The 14298-nt window shown below is 38.0% G+C and overlaps 1 protein-coding gene across 12 annotated transcripts in view; it reads left to right on the plus strand.

Moving 5' to 3' along the window:
• RNF38 (ring finger protein 38) overlaps nucleotides 1-14298 on the plus strand; it is a 75453-nt gene that overhangs the window by 40047 nt on the left and 21108 nt on the right. For 10 of the 12 annotated variants that reach the window (XM_036261957.1, XM_036261952.1, XM_036261953.1 and 7 more), the window contains one exon: nucleotides 5205-5418. In XM_036261957.1, the coding sequence (XP_036117850.1) occupies nucleotides 5205-5418 (214 nt within the window). The remainder of the gene's footprint in view (nucleotides 1-5204; nucleotides 5419-14298) is intronic. The other 2 variants (XM_036261958.1, XM_036261959.1) reach the window with 2 other exon arrangements.

Here is a 14298-nt window from a genome sequence, read left to right on the forward strand (position 1 = left end):
TAAGAAGTAACAGAGAGCTCACTTTCTCTAGCATGTGAGGACACAGCGAGAAGGTAGCCAACTTACAAGCCAGGAAGATAACTCTTGCCAGAAACCAACCATACTGGCACATTGATCATGGACTTTTGGTCTTCAGAACTGTGAGAAAATAAGTGTCTATTGTTTATACCTCCCAGTCTGTGGTATTTTGTTATGGCAACCCTGGAAACAATACTGAAGGGGTCTTAAAACCACCATTTTTTATTCCAAGTGAAACAGAATAAACCTGTTTCTGAGCTATATTCTATTGAAACACTAAGACTTTTACATTACCTGGTGCCTTATTTCTCAATTATATGAGAATGTTTAAGTAAAAAAAATTACGTCAACCAGGTAAAATATTTTATAGCTGTTAATATGAGTGTAGAGAAATATGGTTATTTCAAGATTACAGCTTGAACACCTACTGTAATCTATCCTATTTTATGGTGAAATGTGTCACACATTCAGAAGAATATTTACAACAAATGTACACTTAAAAGGATCACACACAATTATACCCAACAGCTAGGTCAGAATAAAATATTGTTAATACTTCAAAAAGCACCCCCTCTTTCTTTCTGAAGAATAAGCCCTTTCCTGTGATTTGTCGTCCTTCCCTTGTTATACTTTTTAGTACCTATGAATGTATTCTAAAATAATAATAATTTTGGGTTTTGCCTGTTTTATTTTCATTTAAATATTTTTTTTACTTTGTTTACTAAACATTCTGTTTTTTAATGTGAGTAGCAGTAGTTCATTTATTGTTACTGTGATATAATCTTTTGTTATATTAATGTACCATAATTTATGTACCCATCTATTGTTGGGTAATGATTATGTCCAGTTTTTTACTATTACAAACAGTGCTATTTAGGAACCTTTATGCATGCATCTCCTGGTGTACATGTGCAAATATTTTATTAGAATATAAGCCGAGGAGTGTAATTGCTAAATCATAAGAAATGCTCTGGACTAGAAAGGGAGAGTTAGAGTGTCTGTTGCCACATGGTAGTAACAGCTAGTTATGGGTTCTCAAATTGAAGAGAAGCATCATACTCTACCTTCATGGTAACACAAAGGAGGGATCTTGGCGGAAATTAGGGGGTAGCACTTAACCTAGTTGAAGTGTCGTCCCATGCACTGAAGGGCCGCAAGTTCAATTCCAGGTCAGGGCACATAGCTGGGTTGTGGGTTGATCCCTGGACGAAACGAGAATGGGAGGTACCCCGATGGGTGTCTGTCTCTCTCTCTCTCTCCTCTCCTCCCCCTTCTCTCTTTCCCTCTCCCTTCCTCTCTCTAAAATCACAAAAACATATCCTTGGGTGAGGATTAAAAAATAAAAATGAAAGAAAGTTTTTATATATAGACACAAAACCATCATTTCTAAATATGTCTAGTATTTTCAGATGGAGACAATAAGAGAAGAATTTTTTTAAAAGAATACAAAATCATCTTTCAGAATTGAAGGAAGACTGCATGTTGAGCAAGACCTTGGGGAAATTTCAGAACATACACCAAGAATAAAAATTTACAAACATCCCAAGACAGAAATCTTTAGTTCTACCAGCTGATTAATCATTTAAGTATATAAAGCCAAAATATAAAAGCATTTCAAACAGAGTCAAAGAAAGTTGACCAGTAAGATCCCCCCTGAAAGTTTTTTTAAAATATTTTTTTCTTTATTGATTTTAGATAGAAAGGGAGAGGGAGAGAGGGATAGAAACATATAAGAGAGAACTTCAATCGATTGGCCCCCTTCTGCATGCTCCCTACTGGGGATTGAGCCTGCAACCTGAGCATGTGCCCTGACAGGGAATCCAACCAGTGACATCTTACTGCATGGATTGACACTCAACCACTGAGCCACACTGGCCAGGTGAAAGAATTATTAAATATTTTACTCTGTCTAGAAAGAAGAATAAATGCAAGAAGTAGAATTCAAGATTATTGTTTAAAAAAGAAACTGAAAAGATCTGAACATGAGATGCAGCAGAGCAAAGTAAAACTGAATTTTTATTTTTCCCCCTACTAATGCTGAGTAAATCTAAATGTTTTTAGAAATTGGAAGGAAGTGTATGTTTAAAAATGTAAGGGTAGCCCTGGCCGGGTAGCTCAATTGGTTATAGCATTGTCCTGTAGATCAGAAATTGTGGGTCCAATTCCCAGTCAGGGGACATACCTGGGTTGCAGGTTTGGTCCTTGGTTGGGGTGTGTGGGAGAGACAACACATCAGTGTTTCTCTCTCCTCCCACTCTAATGTAAAGATCTGTTATGTGCAAATATATGAGTTAGTATGCATAGATAAAATTTCCTGTTCTGTTTTCTTAAAGAGACTAGAAATAGTGACTCTCGTGCAGCAGTGAGATAAACTAGCTTTAAAATATCATTCACTCTGCAATTAAAGGTTCCAAGGCTCTTTGGAGAACTGGTTAATTCCAGAACTGGTATAGGGAAAATATAAGGTAAATCACAGCATATTGTGGTACCAGATATTAAAGAAGTGCTCAAAAGGATAAGGACATAATGAAAGGGCACAGGAGCCAAACTGAAAGTGCTCTTATTGGACAAAGTTGAAATAATTTGAACTACAAAATAAAACAATAGTGTATATTATAACCAAGAGAATAAAATAAATATCCATGAGCACATACTGATTATAAATGAATAAAATCAATGGGAAAGAAGTGACAGCTCTTCCTATAGAATTCCAATTAATACATGTAGAAAAAGGGAATAGAAGAAAATCACTATTAGAATATCATAATGATTGCTGCTCATTCATGCATGCATACTAAATTGGCAAACTTTCAGTAGAAGCAGAGTAATATTTACAAAGGGAAGAATGATTTTGTAGTAGGGGGTGTTGGCAGAAACCAGGTTAGTCAAGTGGTCAGCGATGCAGTGAAAGGACATGTCACCTATGTATCCTGTCCAGTATTTCATAACCTCAGGCAGGTCATGAGAAAACATCAGGCAAACCCAGGTTGAGGGGGATTCTGTTGAGTAAGGCTATGTGTGTTTTCAGGGGTTCCAAGGTCATGAAAAACAAGGAAGGACTGAGAAAATGTCACAAACTGGAGAAATTAAGGAGACATAACAACTGTATGGAATAATGAGATCCTGTATTGGATTTCAAAACAGTGAGAGGGCCATTGGTGGAAAAACTGGTGAAATCTCAATACATCCTGTTTTTTATTATTATTTTTTAATCTTATTTATTTATCCTCACCCGAGGACATTTTTTGCATTTATCTTCAGACAGAACAGAAGGGAGGGAGGGGGGAAGAGAGAGAGAGAGAAACATCGACTGGCTGCCACCCACACAACTCCAACTGGGGCCAGGGACCAACTGCAACCGAGGTACATGCCCTTAGCGGGAACCAAACCCTGGTCTCTCTGGACTGCTGAGCCAAAGCGGCCAGGGCACATCCTGTTTTTTAATTGGTAGTGTGAAACCAAGGTTTCTTTCTTTATTTTAATAATTTTCCTATGCTAATAGAAGAAATTAGTATGAAGGAAAACTAGAGGTTTTGCAGAAACTACTAAAATTGTCTCAGGATAAAACATTTAAAAAATGAGTTTAAAGTGGATAGCTCTTAAATTCAATGAAGTACAGTATGTAGGTTTTGAAGGAAAAATGCAAAAAAAAAAAAAAGAGAGAAAGATGCTAAAAATAAGGTGCAAGAAGCAATTAAAGGAGCAAGAACCTGGGGAATGGTATCAAGAGCACTGTTGAAGAGTTAATGTCACAAAGGAGTGTTCCTTGTTCTCTTTAAGATTGAGCATTTGGGAGTGAGAAGAAACAGATTTAGAGGTGCAAAGTGGGACAATTGAGAGAAAGGTAATCTGACCTCAGTAAAGATTGCTGAGGTGGCTGTGTGCAACTGTGTCTAGGAGGAGGTTGTTTAGCCTCTTTTACCAGTGTGAAGTACATTTTAATGAGGCCTGCTGCTTTTTTCAAATTGCATTGGTGCTGAGCCATTGTAAAAAGCAGTGGAGATAAATTGTGGAATTAAGAGAATGGAAGTCTACTCAAAGTACTTGTTAAATTTGGCCCTGGCCAGTTTGGCTCAGCGGTTGAGCGTCAGCCTGTGGACCAGATTGTCCCAGGTTCAGTTCCCTCTAGCGGCACATAACAAGAAAAAAAAAAACTTGTTAAATTTGTGTTAAACTACATAAATGACTAGTGCATGGAGAATAAAAGTAGATTCCTTCAATAACCAGATTCTAACTAAAAATTCCTATATGTTAATGGAATTTTTATGCTCACATTATCTCTCAATTATTTTCATTCTCAGCATTTACTCAGTTACTGTTATATTTGTAGTTGTCAACAAATGTTCTTTGGTTATTTCATATATTTTCTACTCATTTTTAAAAATTGTCATTTGGGACATGTAAGAACCAGTCTGTCTGTATATTGTAGCCAGACAGACAAATGTAAAAGTTCCCATTAAGTATATGTGGAATGAATATTGACAAGGTATATTTGGTTACGTTTTGTTATATAATGTTTATAAAATAAAGGGAGACAAATAATAGCTTAAACCATATGAAATTATTGATATTTTACTATTTTTTGTCTATAAAAAGAGCAATTTCATACAGTTAAACCAAAAGAAAAAGAAAGAAATGACACTGGTTGCCTATTAGTTTCTAAAGACTTTTAGAGCTGAATATTCAGTTTTTAAAAATATATATATATATATATATATAGTAACATATGTAATACAATGTAACAAGCTGATAGTTGCCAGAGGGGAAAGGTGTAGAATGGAGGGCAAAAAGGGTGAAGGGAGAATAAGAGATACAAATTTCCAGTTTTAAAATCAGTAAATCACAGGGATCTAATGTACAGCAATAGGATATATAGTCAAGAGTATTGTGATAGCTTTGTATATTGTCAGATGATTACTAGACTCATGGTAATCACTTCTTTTGGTATTAAAGTTTTGAATAACTGAAATAAGATAATATTGTACATTAACTATATTTTAATTTAAAAACATACTTTATTTAAATTTGTAAGTTTTTATAGCTGAATGAGTACTACAGCAATTATTTAATACTCATGCTTACCTTGGCATAAACTACTAATGGATTGTAAAGAGAGACAATGCAGAATCCTGATACTTCACTACAGTAAACATTATAATGACCTTTTTTGATCTTTGCTGTGTTAGTCCTCCTGTCAGACGCCAGAGAGGAAGAAGGGATCGTCTGTCTCGACATAATTCCATTAGTCAAGATGAAAATTATCACCATCTCCCTTATGCACAGCAGCAAGCAATAGAAGAACCTCGAGCCTTCCACCCTCCGAATGTATCCCCTCGTCTGTTACACCCTGCTGCTCATCCACCCCAGCAGAATGCAGTAATGGTTGACATACATGATCAGGTATAGTAACAGAATGTCCAAGAAGTACAGATGCTAAAAGTTGGTGGCAGTTTATTGAAGTTGTTTGTATTTTGTGTGTGTGTGTTTTTTTAAAGTGTTCTTACTGATTTTTTTAGAGAGAGGGGAAGGGAGAGAGAGAAAACATCTATGTGAGAGAGAAACATCAATCGGCTGCCTCCTGCACGCCCCCTAATGGGGGTTGAGCCTGCAACCCAGGCATGTGCCCTGACCAGGAATTCAACTGGGATCTCTCAGTCCATGGGACGATACTCAATCCACTGAGCCACACCAGCCAGGCGAGGTTGTTTATATTTTGAAATTTCTTTTAATTTTACTTAAAAGGAAACAATTTTACCTAATATGAAGCAGTTTTAGACAAGCTCATCATTTTTCATAAGGAATGAAATGTAAATTCTACACAGCTTTCTTAGAAGAAAGTTGAACTTTAAAAATTTAGAATCAAAGTGTTTTAAAAATTGATAAGAGTGGCACACCTCTTGTGAGCTTGGTTAAGAAGAAAAGGACAAATGTAAAGAAGACTAGGAATGACTAAAAGACATATATCCACACATGGGAAACATTCAGATAATTTTCTTCAGTTGTAAAATGAAAATAGCTCCTGTTTCATTAGAGATGTTGTGAGAATTAAGAGTCAGTCTAGCCCCGCCAATGTGGCTCAGTGGTTGAGAGTCGACCCACGCACCAAGAGGTCGCTGGTTTGATTCCCAGTCAGGGTATATGCCCAGCTTCTGGGCCAAATGCCCAGTGGTGGGCATGCAGGAGGCAGCCAATCGATGCTCTCTCATCAGTGTTTCTGTCTTTCCCTCTCCCTTCCTCTTTCTCTCTAAAATCAATAAAGAAAAAAAAACCTCTTCCTGAACTTCTGTTAAAAATAGTCCAGCGCTGGCTAGTTTGACTCAGTGGTGGAACATCAGCCCACAGACCAATGAGTCCTGGGTTCAATTCCAGCCAAGGAAACGTACCTAGGTTGTGGTTTGTCCCCAGCCCTGGTCGGGGTCGTGTGGGAGGTAACTAGTCGATGTGTCCCTCTCACATCGATGTTTCTCTCTCTCCCTCTCTCTCTACCTGAAGATAAATAGAAAAATGTCCTCGGGTGAGGATAAAAAAAAAAGGAGTCCAATCTATTTTGAGCAGTTCAACTAATACAAGTGATGGGTGCTCAATTATATTCATTATTAACTATGATAATGAAATTATGTATGTAACACTGGGGGAACAAAAATTTATCCAAGAATAATAGGGAAATTGGAATTACCACAGAAATGTGAAAGCTAATTAGAAATTACCATTAAAAAGGCACAATGACCAGATGGCTTCACAGCTGTTTTTTTTTACCCTTCAAGGAGTACTCATTTATTAACAGTCAAATGATTCCAGGCTTTTTTTTTTTTTCTCTTAAGATAATTTTTTTTTTCTTTATTGATTTTTAGAGAGAGAGGAAGGGAGAGGGAGAGAGAGATAGAAACATTGATGAGAGAGAATATTGATTGGCCACCTCCTGCATGTCCCTCACTGGGGATCAGGCCCACAACCTGGGCATGTGCCCTGACTGAGAATCGAACTGGTGACCTCTTGGTGCATGGGTCGATGCTCAACCACTGAGCCACACCAGCCGGGCTCTTAAGATAATTTTTGTTGATTTCATGAAGCAAGCGTAATTTTAATACTAAAAGCAAATAAAGATGGTAATCTCCCCCAAAAAACTAGAAAAAAAGCCCTAGCCGGTTTGGCTCAGCAGTTAGAGCGTTGGCCTGCGGTCTAGAGAGACCCGGGTTCGGTTCCCGCTAAAGGCACGTACCTTGGTTGCAGTTTGTCCCCGACCTTGGTTGGTCATGCGGGTGGCAGCCACTCGATGTGTCCCTTTCACGTCGATGTTTCCCTCTCTTTCTCTTCCTCTCTCTCCCCCTCCCACTCTATCTGTACAAAAAATGGAAAAATGTCCTCTGGTACGGATAAAAAAAAAAAAAAAGTCTGGAATACATAGGAAGAATTTCTTAACAGATGTTTCGAAAAAACAGTCTGGCAATGTATCAAAAGAATAACAGCCTATGACCAAATAAGATTTATTCCCAAGTAAGAGAGGATAGTTTAATATGAAAGTATATTGTGTCAAAAAATAATAGAAGGAAAATCATACATGATTTTATCAAAAGATGTTGGAGCCTGGCCAGTGTGGCTCAGTGGTTGAACGTCAACCCATGCACTAAGAGGTCACCGGTTTGATTCCTGGTTGGGGCACATTCCCAGGATGTGGACCAGATCCCCATTGTGGGGCACGCAGGAGGCAGGCAATCAATGTTCTCTCTCATCGATGTTTCTATCTCTCTCTCTCCCCCCCCCCCTTTCTCTTTCTAATATCAATAAAGAAAAATAAATAAAAAGATGTTAGAATTTAATAAAATTAAATTCTAGTCAGTTAAAATTTAATAAAAACTGGAATAAATTAGAATAAGAAGGAAATTACTTAAATATAATAAGTAAAACTAACAAAGTATCCTAATTGCTAAGAGACAAATCAGCAACTACGGAGAAGCTTACTTTACTGTGTCCATTTTTATTTAATGTTACATTAGAAGTTCTACCAAATGCAATAAGATAATTAATGGATATAAAAAACTGAAAGAGCCCTGGCCGGTTTGGCTCAGTATTTAGAGCATCAGTCTGTTGTCCAGAGAGACCCGGGTTCGGTTCCCGCTAAGGGCGCGTACCTCGGTTGCAGTTTGTCCCCAGCCCTGGTTGGTCGTGCGGGTGGCAGCCACTCGATATGTCCCTTTCATGTTGATGTTTCTCTCTCTCTCTCTCTCTCTCTCTCTCTTCTCTCTCTCTCCCTCCCACTCTATCTGAACAAAACAATGGAAAAATGTCTTCGAGTGAGGATAAAAAATAATAATAAAAAAATTGAAATAATTATATCTTTCTCACCCTCATTATATAATTATAAAAGAAAACACAGATTCTACTTTGAAAGATGTTGACATGGTACCTAAATGCTAATTAAATGTTGATCAACTAATGTGTAGATATAATATGTTATATCCATACAATGACTATTACTCCAAAAAATAATAAAGTACTGACTCATGCTATACCATGGGTTAATGTTGAAAACATGCTAAGTAAAAGCAGCAAGTCATGGAAGGCCACAGATTGTAGATTCCATTTATATGAAATGTCTAGAATAGGCATATTCATAGAAACAGAAAATAGGAACAAACTGATTGCTTATCATTAGTAGAAAAGTAGAATAATTTTCTCATACCTTAGAATGTAATATTACAAGGAATTAATTATATTTATGCCAGGAACATGAGCAATATCTGCAAGATATTGAGCAATAGAAGCAAATTTGAGGACAATGTTATGTCTTGTTTTGTAAAGCATGATGATTAAATAACGTGTATATGTCAAACTATGAACACAAAGGAAAATACGAAGATATATATACTGCACTTGGGGTGTGTGTGCTAAAGTGAAGGGAATAGGAAGGTAGTTAAAAATGGAATCAAAGAAAAGGCTATATTTCAGAAGAGGTGAGATCTCATTTAAGATAAATTATATGTTGGGTGTATGTATTGAGAAGTGAAACAGTTACATATGTAAATATCAGAACAACCCAAGATGTAGAAAACCTTAACAGACCAATAGCCATGGCAGAAATTAAAGAAATAAAACACCTGTCTTTAGAAATACCATCTGAATTGTCTAATCTCTAAAGAACCAGTAATTTATTAAGTTCCAATTTAAAGTATTCCATATCATAGTAAATGAAAGTTTCCAAGTATATTTTATGGGTTTTACATATCCCAGTGCAATATATATATATATATATATATATATATATATATATATATGCACACACATATATATACACACACACATATATATCTCCATCATTTCTACTAAAAGGTCATAAATGAAATGAAAATAGAGAAAAATAATCTATCGATAATATAGCAAACCCACAAACTTACAAGAGAACTTTGAGGAATAACTTTAATAATAATATAATAATGAAGAAAACTAATTTCTTGAAGGATAAAATTTAATACTAGCATAATATCTTTATGAAGGAAACTAATTTCTTGAAGGGGATAGTACCATAGTATTGAACATGTGGTAATAAAATGTTTCAGTGAACAAAGCCTTAGTACAAATTGTGTCCTTGGTAAAGTAACATAACCTTGAACACAGTTAAATGAATACAAATCAGGATATCAGTGGGTTTTGCAACTGAGTAAAATTATTTACATAAGAATAAATGTGTGAAGACGACCAAAAAAATAAAAAGAAAGTATGGTAATGAAGAGTTTGTCTTACTAGATATTAACCTTTCTAGTAAGATTCTATATAGTCATTGAAACAGCACAAATTTGGCATGAAATTGTTACAGGTGTATGTGGGACGTTATTGAATAGAAAAATGATGGTATTCAGTTTAGAGGGGAAAGGATGGTTTAATAAATGGAACAAGTATAATTGCAAGAAAAATTAGAGCTCTACTTCACACTATAAACAATCATAGATTTTAGTTGGGGTATAAATTAAATATAAAAAATAAAAGTATTGAAAAGTTTAGGAGCATACATGTACAGGGTGGGGTGAAAGTAGGTTTACAGTTCATGTGGGAAATAATACAATAATTAATAAATAATAATACAAGAATAAACTATTTTTGCCTTAGCCAGTTTGGCTCAGCAGTTAGAGCATCGGCCTGTGGTCCAGACAGACCCTGGTTTGATTTCCACTAAGGTCATGTGCCTCACTTGCAGTTTGTCCCTGGCCCTGGTTGGGTCGTGCAGGAGGCAGCCACTCTATGTGTCCCTTTCACATGGATGTTTCTCTCTCTCTCTCCCTCCCACTCCAGCTGGACAAAAACAAACAAACAAAAAAAAAAACTGTTTTGTGTACTCATAGATGTAAACCTACTTTTGCACCACCTTGTATAATTTCATAAAGGAAACTACAAAAGCTACACTTAAACCACATTCAATAAATAGAAGATCATGAAAGACAAATTTCATTACAGCATTTAGCAACAGATAAACCATAGATTGGGATATATATATATATATGACAAGCAATTGGTGCTTATTTCTTTTTCTTTTAATTAAATTTTATTTTTTATTGAGTTTATTGGGGTGACATTGGTTTGCAAAACCATACAGGTTTCATGTGTACAACTCAATAAAACATCTACACACTGCATTGTGTGCCCAACCGCCTAATAGGTGCTTTTTTTTTTTAATCCTCACTCTAGGATATTTTTCCATTTATCATCAGATAGAGTGGAAAGGAGGGAGGGAGGGGGAGAGAGAGAGAGACATCAACTGGTTGCCTCCCACATGACCCGACCAAGGGCTGGGGACAAACCAAAACTGAGGTATGTGCCCTTGACTGGAATCAAACCGGCCACAGCGGTGCTTATTTCTAATTAAACAACAAAACTATAATTGAATGTACAGACAATATAATAGAAAATGCCAGTGAGCAAAGGTAATAGATTACTTACAGGAAAAGAAATCTAAATGATTAATAAACATTTTTTTAACATGTTCAGCCTCTCTAATTAGAGAAATGCAAATATAAAGCAAGCATGTTGACACTATTTTTTTCATTCTTTGGGTAGATAAGCACGCTTGTAACCCAACTATATCTATATTGAGTGGAGGTGCTGGGAAATGAGCCCTATTATTACTGTTGGAATTGTAACGTACTCCCTCCAGCCTTTTGCAAAAGTTTAAAATACATTTATTTATTCTTTTTAAAAATATGTTTTAATTGATTTTAGAGAGAAAAGAAGGGAGAGCATCGATAAGCTGCCTCCTGTATTGGGCATCCAGCCCACAACCTGGGCATCAAACAGGCGATCTTTTGGTGCGTGAGACAACACTAACCAACTGAGCCATACTAGTCAGGGAAATATATTTGTCCTTTTACCCAGTAATACCTGTGAAACAAATGAAGCTGCTAATATATATAGATATTATTCATTGGTATTTTTTACAGTTGTATTGGCAAAAGAGTGGAAACAGCTTGAATGTCCATTAGTATAGGAATGATAGGACTATGTTAAGTGAGTTTACTTGAAATATCCGTCTAGTATCAAAAAGAATGATTGCATTTAACTCACTTAAAGAGATATCCGTAACATTAATTGAAATATAAGTTGTAGGGAAATAGAATCTCATTTCTGTTTTGTTTTGTTTTTTATCCTTACCCGAGGACATTTTTCTATTTATCCTCAGATAGAGCGGGAGGGGGGGAGAGAGAGAGAAATGTCGATGTAAGAAAGACACGTCGAGTGGCTGCCACTGCATGACCCCAACTGGGGCTGGGGAAAAACTGCAACCAAAGTACGTGCCCTTAGCAGGAACTGAACCCAGGACTCCCTGGTCCGAGGGCTGATGCTCTAACCGCTGAGCCAAATCGGCCAGGGTGTTTTTATTGTTTTTTTTTTCTTATAACATAGGCTATATGATCCCATTTTTTTCTTTATTGATATTAGAGAGAGAGGAAGGGAGAGGGAAAGAAAGAGGTAGAAACATCGAGGAGAGAGAACATCAATTGGCTGCCTCTTGCATGCCCCCCACTGGGAATTTGACCCACAACCTGGGCATGTGCCATGACTGGGAATAGAATCAGCAACCTCTTGGTGCATTGGTCGATGCTCAACCACTGAGCCACACCAGCTGGGCTAATCTCAATTTCTATTAAGAAAACAAAAACATACATACATGACAATAATTTGTGGGTAATTGTGCTTATGTATGTTTGTACTCTCATGGAGAAAGATGCGGAAGATGTATTATTAACATTAATAGATAGGTAGGATGAGAATAAGACTGACCAAAAGAGAAGAAAATTATTTCACTTTTTAAAATACTATTATTTATTTATTTATTTATTTAATTCTCACCTGAGGACATTTCTGAACTTATCTTCAGATAGAGGGGAAAGGAAAGAGGGAAGAAGAGAGAGAAAGAGAGAAACATCGATGTGAGAGAGACACATCGAGTGGTTGCCACCCACAGGGCACCAGCCAGGGCTGGGGCCAAACTGCAACCGAGGTATGTACCCTTAGTGGAAACTGAACCCGGGACTCTCTGGTCCATGGCCTGACACTCTAACCGCTGAGCCAAACCGGCCGGGGCTAAAATACTATTCTTGAGGACTTCTGGTCAAGATGGTGGTGGTAGGTAAACACAGTACTCGCCTCCTTCCACAACCACGTCAAATTATAACTAAACTACAGAAAAACTAAACATTCAGAAACACCTGAAATCAAGCTGAATGGAAGTCCTGCAATTACAAAAATAAAGAAGGAGCCACATCCAGACTGGAAGGAAAGGTAGAGGCTCAGAAGGGCTGGTCCCACACCCACCTGGGGTGGATAAAAATCAGGGGCGATACCTCAGCTGTGAGTGTCCTCTCTGAGGAGCAAGGGGTCACAGTCCCACACCAGCCGCAGCCCCCTCTCCCCCCAGCTTAGGGTTCCAGTACTGGGAAGAGAAGACTCCATAACTTTTGGCTATAAACCCAGCAAGAATTTAGGCTGAGAGAGGCTAAGGCTTCTGGTGTACCAGGCATTTCTTAAAGGGTCTGCACGTGAGCTTGCTTAGACTTGCTCCCTCTGGGCTCCAGCTTAGTGGACACAGTTTGAAAATGCACCAGAGACATACTGTGAAGCACTGAGTTTTTTGGCATGGGGGTGAGAGCTGGAAGAGCAGCTTTCCCTTAGACATGATATCAGAAGGCTGTTGTTCCTTTGGTGAGCCCTTCCCCCACGGGATTGGCAGATGGGTGCCATATCTGGGACTCTAACAATCTGTCTTACACTGTTTGCCCCACCCTGGTGATATCCTGAGGCCCTGCCCCACTCAACATTCAGGCCCACCCAAGCTGTTTCCAGTGGCGTTACCTTAAGAGTGGCCTGTCTGAGCTCCTGCTTTGGATTTTCATATAATCTCTCAAACAAGCGACAGCTGGCCTCAGCGAGCTCTATACCTCTTGATAAGTAGCCCTAAGCTTGGCACTCATAGCAGCAGGCTTTGGTTCACAGCTTGGCCTTGCCTGAGCACCTTCAAGCTCAGCACAAGAAGCAGCCAACTGAAAATAGCTTTGTAGCTTATGCCTGGTTACCCCAGGTAGAATACAGGCAGTAGCTGACCTTGGCCTGTGTCTTTCAGTATAGCTCCATTGAAGCTCCACCACCTAACCACCTCCACAAGTGACACAGGAGTGGACTCAGTGGGTACCAGAGCCCTCCTGAAGTAAGTTTTGCTCTGTGTGGTGGGTCTCTGCACAGCTGATCTTCCAAGGTGGTCAGTGGCCACAGCCAGTTCTTACAGCTGATCAGCTTGGGTAAATCCCTTTATTGATGCACCAACAGCAGTCAAGATTCAATTACAACAAAAGGGTGTATAGTCCACACGAGGGGTGTACCTCAAGGGCACAGCTTGGGTGATCAGGGAGGCTGTGCCACTGGATCATATAGGATACCTACTACAAATGGCCACCCTACCAAGCCTAGGAGACATAACAACTCTACCTAATATATAGAAACAAACACAGGGAAGCAGCCAAAATGAGGAGACAAACATGTCCCAAATGAGAAAAACAACAAAACTCCAGGAAAAGAACTAAACAAAACAGTCTAACAGATGTAGAGTTCAAACACTGGTTATAAGGATGCTCAATGAACTTAATGAGGGCCTCAAGAGCATAAAAAAGGACCAGTCAGAAATGAAGGAGGCACTAGCTCAAAGAATAATTTATAGGGAATCAATAGAAGAGTAGGTGAAGTCAAGAAGCAAACCATCGATTTGGAATATAAGGAAGCAAAAAACACCCAGTGACAACA

The sequence above is a fragment of the Molossus molossus genome, unplaced genomic scaffold (genome assembly GCF_014108415.1).
Source record: "Molossus molossus isolate mMolMol1 unplaced genomic scaffold, mMolMol1.p scaffold_m16_p_14, whole genome shotgun sequence".
Taxonomy (NCBI): Eukaryota; Metazoa; Chordata; class Mammalia; order Chiroptera; family Molossidae; genus Molossus; species Molossus molossus.